The 15926-nt window shown below is 37.8% G+C and overlaps 1 protein-coding gene across 4 annotated transcripts in view; it reads left to right on the plus strand.

Moving 5' to 3' along the window:
• Positions 1–15926, plus strand: part of LOC133464662 (disheveled-associated activator of morphogenesis 1-like) — a 49847-nt gene that overhangs the window by 18413 nt on the left and 15508 nt on the right. For all 4 annotated transcript variants that reach the window (XM_061746778.1, XM_061746776.1, XM_061746779.1 and 1 more), the window contains 2 exons: positions 11873–12165; positions 15146–15235. In XM_061746778.1, coding sequence (XP_061602762.1) covers positions 11977–12165; positions 15146–15235 — 279 coding nt within the window. In that variant the 5' untranslated portion in view covers positions 11873–11976. The remainder of the gene's footprint in view (positions 1–11872; positions 12166–15145; positions 15236–15926) is intronic.

Below are 15926 nucleotides of genomic sequence, written 5' to 3' on the forward strand. Positions count from 1 at the left end.
AATAGATCTGTGAGTATTGTTGGAGGGCGAGCAGCTGTAGACATGACGATGTTTACTATAACGTAGAGAAAGTGTGGTAATAGAGATTGTGCTTCATGGGGTTTAGTCATTCAAAGTCCAAATTTTGAATATAAACTCACCAAATAGTTCTTCCTCGGACTGTTTTAATTCTTAGCTTATGTTTTTTAGTTTTCTCTCATTTTAGTTATTATTTAAGTTATTTAACTTATGATAAATGATAATGGAAGCATCGTCATATAAGGTGGATATTAACTCAAACATGATACTACCTGATTTCCCTTTCTTCTGATAGTTGATGATATATTTATTTTTAAGTTTAATGGTCCAATAACTTTTTTTTTTTTCTCATCAATTATTTTACAACAACCAAACCAGATTTTCTGAAGCACCCCTTTTATCACATGGCTGTTCAGTTAAGATATATACTTTCACCATTATACCTTGACGTGGCCCAACACCCCAGTCATAATGAGCATACGCAGCATTTTTCCACCATGTGCACTTTGAAAATGATGTGCGTTATCAGGGTTGACAGATTACAGTAGAGTTGTTAGGACCTGCACATGCAGAAATTCCAGGAGAAAATTAATTCATGTACTGGAGGGGGGGGTTAACCTCAAGATTTATTAATCAAACTTGAACTTTCCAAAACATGTCATAAAAGTTTAACTACTGTTGTGAAAGAGTGATGGTGTTTGAAAAATCAACATGTAAATTAAATATTATCTTTTTCGCTCAAATTATTTTTTCTTTTTTTGTTCACTGAACTAAAAATAGCACAATAAGAGCTGTTCATTGAATGCGCTAGCTTCAAAATGTTTTATTTTTCCTGATGTTTCTGGAACAGGGCCAGCAAGTGGTACTTGCATAACTGAGTTTAAACTCTGCTACAAGTGCCTTTCTTCTTTGCCCCAAGTGTAACCTTCACTTGACAGCCTGACCTGTACAAGAATGCTAACATGAGTGAGGGGGTTGGAGAGTGTCTCTGCAGAACAAGTTTGACAACCTGGCCTGTGAAAGAGCAACAGCCTCTTAACCTGCTTTTTAATATCTGTCCTCCCTACCTTTTGGCCACACACCCCCTCGTCCATAAATTTACAATTTCATGCTTTATGATATTTTTTCTTTCAATTTACATTAAAGGGAACTACTAAAAATATGTAACGAGACCAGAAACAGCTCCACACCCTCATCACAGAAGATGAATAATGTTTATGTAACAGGGGACCATAGGAAAACACTTGAGAAATGGATTAGGGAGATAACAAATATTCTTGTACAACAAGAGTAAAGCTTCCTCCTCTTTTCTAATTCTGCCTCCTTTACAGAGGTGGGTAGAGTAGCCAAAAATTGTACTCAAGTAAAAGTACTGTTACTTCAGAATAATATGACTCAAGTAGAAGTAAAAAGTAGTCATCCAAATAATTACTTGAGTAGAAGTAAAAAAGTACTCGGTGAAAAAACTACTCAAGTACTGAGTAACTGTTGAGTAACGTCTGATTTCTTTTTTTTTTAACACAACCATTCAAACAGACAAAAGTACAAAATAATCATCTTCAGGCAAATTAAATCAATAAAATAATAACAAATTAATAAAACATAAAAAATAGCTTAAATTAAAATAATCATAAAGTAAATTCAAGTACTTTAATAAATAATAAAATAATAACAGAATAAAAAATAAATTAAGCACAAGTAGCACAAAATTTAAAGCCTTTGTACCTTTCTTTTTTAACCAGGCAGAACTAGAACAAACATGACTCATATAAACTCTGTGTGTGTTTGAGTCTGTGTAAATGTGACAAAACATGCAAAAACAAACATTTTTCCCAAAGAATCACCCAGTGATGTCATGAGATTGACGCGTATACGCGGATAAAAGGGATAAAAGAAAAGTAACGAACTCAACGTAGCCTAATGTAGCGGAGTAAGAGTAACAGTTTCTTCTTCACAAATCTACTCAAGTAAAAGTAAAAAGTATAGTGATTCAAAACTACTCCTAAAAGTACAAAATTTCCCAAAACTTACTCAAGTAAATGTAACGGAGTAAATGTAACTCGTTACTACCCACCTCTGCTCCTTTATTTAGTTGAGGAAAGTTTCATTTTAAAATCAAACATAGGATGAGTGTACCATTATTGTGACTATCACTACACTTCTCTGAAGAGAGAAGAACATGTTACTCACTAGCGGATGGATCAGTCCAGTGCAGCAAAACTTCACAAACATCTGCCTATCAGCTCTGTCTTCACACACCCGTTTGTTCGTGAAATAACATAGTTGTTTCCTCGACAAAACACGTCAACAGCATTGTTAAAGAGCCTGTTGTTCCAGCATTTAGTGATGTCATGAACGGTGAACTCAGTGAGTCAGCTTGCATCACAGCGTTTGTCTCTCTTCCTGTCTGATACATTTAGACCAGATTGTAAACTCTTGGCTGTTGACATTGTTGATCTCAGTCAGATGATGACCACGATATTCTTTTCAGAGGAAATGTGTAAAGTTCCAGAGTTCGTGTAGGGTGGATCGATGTGGAAAAAGATCAGATTACTTTCCTGCAGCACGACTAATAGAATTTGCTATTGCTATTTTTAGCCTCAGCATTGTTTTGCCTATGCATCAGCGACAAAGTGCAGGATTGTATTTAACTGTCGATTAGCATTAAATATTATATTGAGCATTTTGGTTGTCATAGTGATTTACTTTGCACTGGTAGAATTTTTTTCCCAAAGGGTTATTTAAATATGGTGTGATGGACTGCCAACATGTCTAGGGTGTAGACTGCCTCTTGCCAGAAGACATCTGGGATAAGCACTAGCGTCTTTGAGAACCTGAGAAGTGTGAAGTTAGGGAAAAAAAAAGATATATATCTTTTTTTTTTTTTTTTTTTAAATCAATGTGATATAAGATATTTCATGATAAATGTACAGAAAACTTTGCATTAGAGTCCATGTTCAAACTAACTTTGTTTAAGAATACTGTCACTACTTTCAGTCTTTTATAAACTTTTATGGCCCGCAGCCATGTTGGCAAAATGTATTTTCTGGTGGAAGCAATGCTTGCTTTGTCTGTCTCTGGGCTGTTATCCTCCTCACTTCACTCATTCTGCATCTCTGCATGTTAATCCTGTAATCTGAGAGCCACTTCTGCACTGCTCTTTCAGCCATGTGACATTAATGCTCCAGAGGCGGTGGCTGTAGCATGTCTCAACACAGTCGTGTAATTCAAATGCACATGGGCACATATACGCTAGTGCCAAACAGTTTTGCTTCTGGAAGACTGCCGCTCTCACACTACAGACAATTCGGACGGCTCTCAATCAACTGGTTGCCAATGAGAAGTGATAGATTTTAATCTCCTTTTAACCTGCCAGTCAGCATTGCTGTCATGGCCCAGTTATTTTCTAATGAGGGTCCAAATCTGTGTGCGTTTACTCATCGTCCACTCCCTTCTCCATTAGGTAATTGGCAGAATGATGATGACTATAGATGGCTATGTTTGCTATTCAGCTGTGCAAGACAGTTGGGCACCAGTGTGAAATGCAGTTTTTAACAGTAACTACCAAGTAGATGTCACGTTTTCAGTATTACTATGGGTTATCTGTAGATTGTTTTTCTTTCTCTTAATATATATAGAATTGCTGGTTCCTACACTGGAGTTGCTTTGCATTGACGATACTGTGGTGAGTTGATCATCAAATCATACATCTGATTCATCCCAAATCCTAAATCAGAAAAGAAGATTAAACTTCGGTCTGCCAAATACCTTTCTGGTCCACCCATCAAGCAGCTTCAGCTATAATCTATATGCAGCTGGGTTTTTCTGAAAAAATGTTTGGTGAAATTCTTTGGGTTCAATTTCACCACTGATGCGAGGTTTTGAGTTAAAACGATTCAATTTTGTTGTGATAATTCAACCTGTAGCATCTTCATCACTCTTTTTTTTATTTAGCCAAAATGTTGCTTTTATTTAGACTCTTCGTTGAAGTCTGACATTGGGTTTGGACAAGACGTCCCTGATGTGATTCAGCGTTTCTTACAAGGATTTAGCAAAGGTAGACTCTTGCTAACCATAGAATTAAAACACAAAAAAAACTCAAACAGTTCATTCAAGTATTTATTATTATTGTGGCTTAATTTTGACATTTTTTGTTCAAAGTCATTGTTACCTTTTGGTCCGCCGTGTCTTTGTTCAGTCTGAAACTGCGGACAGCAGTTGATTTCTGTCTTATTCTGGCCAGTATTGATGCCATCTACGATTCAAGCAAATTATAGTTATTGTTGATATTCAATATTAAAACTACATCTAAGAGTCAGAAACGGCTGAGAGATGCCAGCTGGTACAGACAGTATTTCACACATCTGTTTTCAATGCACAGCTGTCCACTGTGTTCTCCTTCCAAGGTTGAATTCCTGCTGTAAGTCGAGCTCACGTTGGCCACGTAACATCAATTTGAAAGTGACCTCTCAGATTTAGGAATTAAAGACAAATCTACCGTTTATCTACCTGCTGCTTTTATCGGTGACAAAACTACATTAAATTATGTGGTCTGTATTGGTTTTGTTTAGGTAGGGGTTATTTTGTGCTACAAATTACTGACTGTATTTCAAACAAATTTCTTAATGTTTACAAAATGTGGCTCAGATTATTTTCATATTGCCTTTAGTGCCAGTGACCCTTGTTACATCGGGGAAATCCAGCTCACATAATTTTCTTTTACAGAAAACAATCTGGGGCACTAAAACTTTCAAGTAAGCCTCCAAGGAGGATGAAGTCACTGAAATTGAACAAAATCATATTGGGAAGCAGGAACGAGACAGTTGCATGAAAAGTGTCATCTTTGAATTGTTGCTCTCTGTTCTTCATTCCTCTCCGCACATGTTCAGTAACGTGAGTGTCTGTGTTTAGTTTAAGACGCGCTTCTCAGCTTCTGCCTTTCCTCCAGCAGACTTGACAGCTATGCAGGTTTAATGGAGAGGTCTTGGGCAGGCACCGTGCACGGGCTCACGTGCACTTCACAAACACTGGGATTCTTTTTACAGTCTGGACTTCCACCAGGTCACCCGCCAAACCACATGGTCAAGAAAACAACAAGACCATCCAAAGACAGAAATCTCCTGCAGACAAAGAGAGAAGTGTTTAAATATAGGTGGGCGGGGTCTTATTATTGAATGCATATGAATGATGGAGTACCAGTAACAGTATGTTAGTCAGTCAGCAGCCTACAAAAGACTACAAGATGACTATTCTCCTGTAGTCCAATACAAGAGTTGATTTATAGTTGAGTAAACGGCATTCTTCTTGATTACAAGGAAAGCACAAGTGTTGCATGATATTTTCATCAACTTTCCTTGTTCCGGTTCATCAGTTTCAGTGCCTAAAATACATATTCATGCACCACATTAGGGCTGGGCGATATGGACCAAAAGTTATATCTCGATATTTTCTAGCTAAATGACGATACTCGATATATATCTCGATATTTTTTCTGTGCCTTAATTGGGGTTTCCCCCAAAGCATTATAGCATAGCATCTCTGTTAGCTTCATTTTTTTCTGAGGCAAACCCTTAAAAAAACAGTCAGTTTTAAGTCAAAGCCTCGTGCCAAATGTCGCACAGGTTCCTTTATTAACAGAGGTCTGCACAATATCAAAATGTATAAAACAAATGAAATAAAAATAAACTGCCTGCATATATAGAATAAAAATGCTTCTTGAATAAAATAAAACAAATATTCCTTTCCTGCATAACAATTAAATTAAAATACACTGTGCAATTAATACAATGTAGACAGTAACAGGCAGACTTTTCCACTGAGGTTGACAGTTGTGCAAATAACAAAACATTTGTGCAAATCTCAAATAAAACATTCAAGTCAATTTGTTACAAAATAAGCTATATCAAAATCATACAAAAAAAAAAATGTAAAAAAAAAAAAAAAAAAAAGTTTTTAAAAAAAAAATCGATATAAACGATATTGTCTCGTACCATATCGTGTTTGAAAATATATCGATATATATTAAAATCTCGATATATCGCCCAGCCCTACACCACATTGTTCTCTCTCAGGTACAGCAGGTGACAGTGGACGTTGTTGTTGTGTGGGTGGTTGTTTAGGGTCACAAGGCTCACCTGACTATGATAGGAATGTCCTCGTGTTACAACACGCCTCTGTTTTGTTGGGAACCTTGACCGTCGGACAGACAGCCTCCGGCGGCTAATATCAGAGCACTCGGGTCTCACAGGTTAAACAATTACTGCAGAAAAACAAAGTCTTTGCAGTGACATGATCTACGTGCTCAAACCATCTCTGTACCCTCCTCTCATGGCCGGGTAGTGGCACATGCAGGTTCCTGTGGCTGGATGTGGACCAGCATTGTCCATTTCTGACTCCAAAAGTTTATACAAAGTTTACAGCCGGATTTAGCTAATGGAAAAGATGGGCGGTTTTGTGGTCTTATATGGTCAAAGAAGGCTTTGAATTGCATCTTGTTCTCTTCATGCTTTAATAGATGGCGAGCGTGAAGTCGAGCAGCTGCTGTTGAGGCCCCCGGTAGTCAATTTGGAAACATCAAGGATGTGTCAAAATAAATACACTATTCAGGGTGTAAGTAGGAGTGAGCTGCTGTATACTTTATCCCACATGTGGTCATTTAGCTGCAGGACTATGTGTTTTATTCACTGAATGCTGTATATAGTAGTACATTTGTTATCTTTAATGAGAGGTGAGATGATCTTTTCATGACATGAATTTTAACATTTTAGTTCTATTTGAGTTTTGATTAATTTAAACTAATTTATTAGGCACAATAAGATTGAAATGTGGAATAATGTCTAGTGTTTATGACAAAGTGCTCATTGCAGACATCAATTACTGACTTGCCTGCTTGCAGGCAAAAAACTAGAAAGATAATACTTTTGCTCCTGCATTATTTTCCTCTCTGGGGTTTGCGTTTTTATTTTTGTTATTGTAAGTATATTTAAAGAGTTTATATTATGCATTTTGGCTTTTTTAATGGCCAGTTTCAGACAAACCTGTTGCACATTAATGTAAAAATACTGCTGCTGAGGGAAGAAACTCATACGAGGCAGATCAAGTCACTGAAATGAGATGGTGATGTCACGTTTTTTAAATGCTACAGACCACACAAATTTCTTTTTATATCATACCATATTTTGACAAAGTTGCCGTACGAAATGTCCTCACCCTGTTCTTTGGAAGAACTAACTGTAGCTGCAGTTTATTGCTTCGATTTACTTAGAATAGTCCCCGACAATTTTCGATTACAGTAAAGGACATGACCTGACCTGACTAATTTTAGAAATGCCTCTCACTGCTCTTGATGCATTCTGTCTGGGTGCAACCTTTGACTAATAGGAAATCATTGTAAAGGGCTGAGTGAATGCGGTCATGCTCGGTTGGCTACCCGTCACCGAGGAAAGCCATCCAGAAATTCCTGCAGGTCAGCATATTCTGTGATTTATGACACTTGCCCAACCACTGGTCACTGCAAGGAGGGAGACTGTGGTGGTGACAAACTGAGGTCACATCTGTATTTTCCAGGCACTGAAAGGTCTTGTGCATTTGATTCCCTTGTTTTTTTTCCCTTTCGTTTTCAGCTAAAGAGTAACTTTAACAACTGTCTTAAGGTTTCAAAATTGTGAACATAGGTCATATATTTCCTGAACATGTCCACAAGATCTCAGGTCAGCGCGAGATGACCAAGAGACAGTATTCATATTGTATTCAAAACCCCTAATGTAAAGTACTTGTGGTTAACATCAACCCAAAATATACAGCAGTTGGTAGTCAACTTAAAATTTGTCAGGCTTGGTTCTTCACTTGGTATGACTTTATGGAATGTGCTCAACCCTCCTTGGGTGTTCATTTATGACAGCTGACGTAAGTATTTTTATCCATCATATTCAGGCGGGGCGGATGGTGTCATAGTCCAGCAGGATCGCACACATTTCCAACATTACTGGTAAAATTGCAGCTGCTGGAGGCCAAGCCAAATGGGAAATCATGCCAACGAAGACAGACAGAGGGGAAAGTCAAGAGATGTTGTTTTTCAGAAAAACTAAGGCATAGCATGTTTCAATTTGACTTGGTCTCTTAATGTTTTGAAAAACCCTTTTCCAGAAAAGTTGACAAGTCTCAAATGGAACCAAAATTTCAAGTCTGTATTTTGGCTCACGAAAATGATGATTTAAATGTTTTTTTTTTTTTTTTTTAGAATATATGAAGAAATCAAGAATTGGATGACAGTAACATACTCAGTCAAACGTTGATGGAACGACAAAGAGACAGAAGTGTTTACGAATATAGAAGTGGCACCATTCTGGATTATTATCAGTAGATTCACTGTAGAGGTTTTCATATTTGGATATAAAACGTACTTTCAGTCAAGGCCGTCTTTCCCACCATAGAGGGATCACAGCACAGTGTCACTTTCTTTCATATCCTTCATCAGTTTAACATAAATATTTTTTCATGGGAAATAGGGGTGGGCAAAAATATCGATATGGCAATATATCGCGATACCTTTCCAGCCGATTCAATATCGATATTCAAAATTTGAATATCGATTTTTTTTTTTTTTTTTTTTTTTTTTTTTTTTTTTATTTATTTTTTTTTTTAATATATTTTTTATCCCCAATTTTTTTGGAAAAATAATGGACAGAGGTTTATTTATTTATGGATTTATATCTATACTGATTGATCACTGTGCCTGTCCTTGGTTTTAGTACCCATCTTTCTTGTGTTTATTATCATTTGCCACATAATTAAAGCAACCTCATACTAAATTGTATGAAAATAATATGAAAAACATACAAATATGTTGTAACTTTAGCTTGTATAGTTATAATAAAACATTGTTTTGACTCAGTTTGTCCCATGAATTGTCACTATAATCTGATGAACGTGCAACTCGGATTTTAAGATCCATCACTATCATCTGATGTACATATATACAACTTGGATTTTAAGATGTGTAATGCATTTTTAAATTTTTCGGTGAACTATGTAGAATATAATAATCGGGATATCGCATAATCGGGATATCGCAATGTGTATCGTATCGTGGCTCAAGTATCGTGATGCGTATCGTATCGTGAGGTCCTTCCCAATACCCACCCCTAATGGGAAACTGTCTTTCAACACCTACAGTGCATAATATCATGAAGAGTTTTGGAGTCTATGGATTTCTCAGTTCATAAAAGTTGAGACAGGGAACAACGGTTGGATCTCCATGACCTCCAAGGCCTCAGATGGCACTGCACAAGAAACCATAATGTGAACATGATCAGTACAAAAGAGACTTGAAAACCATTGCCACTGTGGACAGTCCACCAGCACTTACAGAAAATGCATCCTGAAAATGTAATGCATGAGGTGGATGCCATACGTCAACCCTGTGTAGAATTGTCACTGAGTTTTCAGGGCACAAACGCAAACCATCAGATGATCAGAGATGGACAGTGGACATGTGTTCTGTGGGCAGATGAGTCCAGGTTTGATTTTGGGAAAGTAACGTCAGTTTCCATGTCTAGAAATGTTTGGAAAGAGTCAGACGGTTATCATTGAAAGATGCTGCAGCTGGCATCTGTGATGGTATTGGGGCACGTCAGTGCTTATAGTGTGGGTGAATGGCATATATATGAAGTTACCACAGCATGTGGCTCCCTGAAGGAATTTCAGAGACAAAGGCTTCCATCTAGACAATGTTTTTCCCCTGGAAGACCATGGTTCCTTCTGCGAGACGATACCAGGCCCCATTCTGCACGACTTAAAAGTGTGTTTGTGTGCTTGACTGGTCTGTCTGCAGAACAGATCTGTCTCCTACTAAAAATGTATGGTTCATCATCAGCCAACAATGACCACAGTCTGTTCAGCAGCTGAAATCTTGTGTTCAGCAACAACGGATACAGATTACTCTTGCATTACTGCAACAATCACTGTTCTCAACTCCCAAATGGTTAGGAAAGGTAATTAAATAGAGGAAAGGTGCAACACAGCAGTAAATATACACCTTTCTCAACTTGCTGAGTGTGTTGCTGGCATCAATGTCTATACTTGTTTATCTTTTTGTAAATACAACAGTGCTGATCATTTCCTTTGTAGTTGTGGCTGTTGAACAAGCTGGTATGCTGCTATAAATACACCATCTGAGGCTTTACAGAAAGACCTGTTTTGGATCATTCGCCATTCTGAAGCACCTCTCACCACCGTCACCGTGAACTGAACTCTTTAGTCATCATTATTTGTTAGATCCTCAGCAGTACGTCCAGACTGAATAGGAGGGAAAGGGACATGAGAGGACATAAATACACTAATCCAGGCAAATTATGGTCTCAATTTCAAACTTGTTGCTCTCATAGCAGGGCTCCATTGTATAAACATTATAATCGAATCTTTCAGTCCGTGCCTTGTGATGGCATTCATTATGCTTTCCTTCATTGACCATTTTCAGAGCAGAGGATTTTAGTAGGGGTGGGCAAAAATATTGATATGGCAATATATCGCGATACTTTTCCAGATGATTCAATATCGATATTCAAAATTTGAATATCGATTTTTTTTTTTTTCTTTTCTTTTTTTAATTTTTTTAATTTTTTTTTTTATCCCCGATCTTTTTCCCATTATATCACCCAGTGCTCCTACCTAAGTGGCAGTCCTGGGCATTGCCACTCTCTACCAACCCTGGGAGGGCCCTGCACTGAGCTCAGGTTTTATTTCACGTTTTATTTCATTTTATAATTTATTTTTCATATAACACAATTGCCTGTCCTTAAAAAATGAAAAATAATGGACAGAGGTTTATTTATTTATGGATTTATATCTATACTGACTGATCACTGTGCCTGTCCTTGGTTTTAGTACCCATTTTTCTTGTGTTTATTATCATTTGCCACATAATTAAAGCAACCTCATACTAAATTTAATGTTAATTTCATATGATGTAAATAATATGAAAAACATATACAAATATGTTGTAACTTTAGCTTGTATAGTTATAATAAAACATTGTTTTGACTCAGTTTGTCCCATGAATTGTCACTATAATCTGATGAACGTGCAACTCGTATTTTAAGATCCATCACTATCATCTGATGTACATACAACTTGGATTTTAGGATGTGTAATGCATTTTTAAATTTTTCGGTGAACTATGTAGAATATAATAATCGGGATATCGCATAATCGGGATATCGCAATGTGTATCGTATCGTGGCTCAAGTATCGTGATGCGTATCGTATCGTGAGGTCCTTCCCAATACCCACCCCTAGATTCTAGTGTGCAAAACTTTTAGCTAACAGTCTTTGTTGTCTAGCAGTAGTATGTATTAATTCTTTAGTACTGAAAGTCTTTTTAAAATGTAATTTCTTAAGCCTACTTTGTTCTCTGAACTGCTTTGTTGAATAATTTTGTAGCTTTTCTCTGCTGCCTCCCTCTAAACCATTCAAATGTGGGATTACTCAGCTCTGTGGCCTTTTTAGTTATTTTTCTGAAACCAACCATCTGAAATGTATACCCACTTGGTGCCATGATCAGCCTTAAGTAGAGTGAGTTTTAATACTCTTTCATTAGCTAGACAACTATGTGCTGGAGTTTACCTGACAGTGATACCCATGTGCAGCATTTCTGAAACTGTCTGAAATCTCTTATAAACTTGTTCTAATGGAAAGTAAGAATTCATCTCACATGATCTTTTATTTTATATCCAAGAAAACTGTTGCACATGTGACCCAATTTTTGTGAGGAGCTGCTTAAAAGGGACAAACCAAAGTGATCTTGACTTGACTCTTTGTATTGAAAGCCAACTGTGTCCCGTCTCTGTGTCAACAGCTCTCTCTGACTGAGGCCCAAATCTGAGGTGGAGGAGGCAGTAAAGAGGCCCTGAGGGAGCCTCCCTCCCTCCCTACCTGACCACTGATACCCTTTGGACAGCCATGGCTCCTCGGAAGCGTGGGGGTGGCGGCGGCCGCGGTGGTCTCTCGTTCATCTTTTGCTGTTTTAACGGCAGCGATCACCCGGAGATCACCTATAAGCTGCGGGAGGACTTCGCCCTGCAGACCATGGAGCCCTCACTGCCCATGCCAGGAAGTGAAGAGCTCGATAGCATGTTCTCTGAGTTGGTGGTAAGATATTCTTCTTCTTCTTTTTCCATTCATTATTTGGAAACAATGAAGAGTATTGTTCTCTGAGGGCTTGAATAAACAAACATATGGTATTTGTGTTCCTAACACCTACGAGTGTTTCAGAAATATGTAGAACAATATGAAGTGTGAGCTCCTAGAAGCTGTGTTGGTGAGCAGTAATCTGTTCATTAGTTTTGCTCTGCTGTGGAAAAGGCAGACAAAAAGTTGCTTTGTGGTGGAGTGACGCTAAGACCTGTCTTGCATTAAAATGCATCCTGGGAAATCCGATCATAAGCAGGCAGTCTGATTCCAGGATGGAGTCGGATGTAATCACTCAGGAGCAACGCTAACGTCCACGTTCCCTTTGCAGTACAGATTTAGGGGATTAGGCAAAAACTCATTTGATTTTGTGTAAAATCACTAGATTAAAGGTTTTTGTCATTCAGTTTCTTATTTGTGTTTGTGGTGGCTTTTCCCTTTTTTTTTTTTTTGTACCTACCCTTTCAACAAAAGAGTTTATGGTGGATGATCTTCATCTTTTTATTTCTGCCTTCTTATTTCTTTATTTTTTTTTTCCTTTTGAGTTGCACCTAATTATTTCCAGCTGCTGCCGTAGGAGATCAAAGATAACAAAGCATTTGGTGTTTGCAGGTGAAAATAGCATGTTTATTTGCACAGGTCAGATCCGATCACTCGGGTCGCCCCTAGGGTACAGATTTTAATGCCAGGCGTGAACACGCACGCCGGGCACTGGACACTTGCGATCAGATTTCTCTGAACGCATATTAATGCAAAGATGATTGGGCCTTTTCCGGTACTTATTTTTCCTTTTTAAGATGAACTTGGTTTGTGTCCTAGCCCTCCTGGCTCAAGCGTACTTTTTAACCAATCAAAATTCAGTCTACACTTAGCGTCATCTCCAAGAGTTGCAGACCAGAACACACTTTGCAGATTGAACTAATCTGGGTTCGTTGAAAAAATCTGATTCTTACATTATACTATAAGTGGGCCCTCAGGAGGACCAACAGTAAATACCATAGTGTTTTCTTTCAAACTAAATGCTTCAGCCTGTTGAGGACATCATTATTGTCCAATGACTATTAAAGTACAAAAGTGACCACACAGTTGCACTCAGTGCTCTCTATCCTTTTCTCAAAATGAGCATACCACATACACAGACCAACATAGCAACACAGTTTTATGTAATCATGCAAGAAAATTACAACCCATAAACACAAAGTCCCAAACAAAAGAGAAGAACCGAGCAGAAGTGTTTACACTCAAATACCTGCAATTAAAGGTATTTTGGACAACTTGTATGCAGGTTATGATGTTAATAATCTCTAAATATCTTTCTACAGTGTTTACCCTGCCAGTTAGATTTAAGACATTAACTGTGAACTGTAATCTCCTAGTTTACATTAATGTTGTCTTGCGAGTAACAGGGCCAAGCTGCCTTTTCTTTTCTCTTATTGTCACTTCTAATTTGTCTTGCCCTCCTCTCTCTTCTGGCCCCGTTTCCTCCCTCACGGTTGCCACAGTAATCTAAGCGTGACATTTTTGCACATCAATAGGCCTCATTCAGGAGCACTTTAAGTCTCAGACTCCTCCATCTGCTAATTGCTTGTTTTTGTCTACCACTCTTTATGTAGACATAATTGGGTGAGTTGAGTGTGATGACAAGGACGCTTTCTGTTGCACTTTTTACGAAGGAGAAGAATGGGTTAAAAAAAAAAAAGCCACGTGCTTCTCTTTTCACCTCGTAGACACCATGTGCATGCATGATTGGAATACTTGTGCAAGGAACCAAAAATAGCAACTATTTTTTATTAAATGTAGAAGTCTGCTTAAGTATTGTTAGTTAAATCTTGGAACTTAACTTTTTGAATGCGAGACAGGACAAAGCTTGTGTTGCCATCCTACATTTAAATAAAGTGTCACTTTCACTTGTAAGGGAGACGATTAAACATAAAATCTGGGTAAAATACATAGCTGCTCTTTAATGAATAAATTGCCTTTAAGCTGTAACATTCGGTGCTTAGCAGTGACACTGTGCACTTTATTCACAAGATCAGTTGATGGCTTACGTAATAATTTTAGGAGAGCTGATCTTCGGGCTGTTTGGTCCTCAGGTCTTGAAATTGCTTTAGCAAATGTAACTCTTAAGGGCAAGTCCTATGTTATAAAGCATTTATAAATCAGTTGGAGAAACCACATTAACTTACCGGTAATCTCCTTTTTTTTCGTGAACAAAACAATAACTCATATTTAAACTTGTATTGTGTCTCTGTTTTAAATTGCTTAAGCGCCTTCTCATGACTTTCATCAACCATTTCACATGAAGCAGTTTTAGTTACCTTCAGACTAAAGTACATAAATTTGTTAAAGCTTTTTAAAGCTCCCAGAATTTTCTCAGAAAACCCTAGGATGTACTTGCGTCTCAGTTTTCCAAATTTGCTCCGGTATTTTTGCCCAACACTTCCCGACAACTCCCTTTATGTGCTTTTCTGAAGGCTATACACTGTGACACATGTTGCTTCCAGATGTTTGTTGCCACACGTCAAACACACGGACCACGCCTTTCTTTTCTCTGTTACTCATGCATCTAAAACCTGGAAGACATCTGATGTTATTCAGAATTGTACATTTGTCGTGACACCAACCAACGGATAATTAGCTAAAACTGATCTCAAACTAAAATCAGAGCCCTGTTTAGCCCTCTCTTGGGACATTCCTATTTTTTTGGGGAGGAGGGGTAATTTGATTTATATAGATGTTTCTAAATTTTCAACATGGTGATTTTCATAGCTTTCGTCAGCCTGTCGGTATTCTGTGAAATATATTTTGACAAAAGATGCTCAGTGATGAAGCACCAAATGTTATCATCTCCATTCAGTTACCAATAAAGGATTGTTGCATGTTTTATAAAACAGTTTCCTCTTCTTCCCTTCTCTTGATATATTTTTTTCTGTCTTGGCAGGATGAGCTTGACCTTACAGAGAAACACAGGGAAGCCATGTTTGCCCTGCCTGCAGAAAAGAAATGGCAAATCTACTGCAGCAAGAAAAAGGTAAAAGATCCACATTTCTGTCAGCTTCACAGTGCTTTACTGTCAGTCAACTGTGATCCTTTAAAAGCTTAAGGCTCAGATGGTGTCATCGCCTTCCCTTTCTGTTTGTTGATTCCTGAGGCTGCTTGCTTTCTAAAACACAAAGTGTTTCCACCTCTCTATAGTTCAGCTCACAGCAGATCTGTTTGAATTGGATATGATATATGAAACAAAATGATCCGTGATTTGGCAAAACAGTGTGGTCAAATGCATCCTCAATGTTGTATTTGAGGATGAGGGAAAACTCTGTGCCAAATCCACCGATGAACGCTGGCCTGTAGAATATAACAAATATCTCTCAAGGAGCCGGGAAGAGACTCAGCTTCAGTTTAAATATGATTGTCAAGCCGGTGCTTTTAAAGATTAAAGGAACAGTTGGACATTTTATGCACCTTCCTGCCAAGTGAGATTTAAAGTTGATATCACTCTCATGTCTGTGTACAATTACATTTCACAAAAAGCTTGGATGCTGAATGCTGACGCTGATGAACGACTTTCTGTATCATAACAGCATTGGCTCTGCAATGAAGACCATAGAAGATTTAGAGCTTTCTCCAATTTGGCACAGGATGTGAAAAAAAAAGTAGTTAGTAAGCTGCTTTTTAGTTTCTCTGTTTATTCTCCAGATATGACTGCCATGTCTTTTTCATAT

Source organism: Cololabis saira, chromosome 18 (assembly GCF_033807715.1).
Source record: "Cololabis saira isolate AMF1-May2022 chromosome 18, fColSai1.1, whole genome shotgun sequence".
In the NCBI taxonomy this organism is placed as follows: domain Eukaryota; kingdom Metazoa; phylum Chordata; class Actinopteri; order Beloniformes; family Belonidae; genus Cololabis; species Cololabis saira.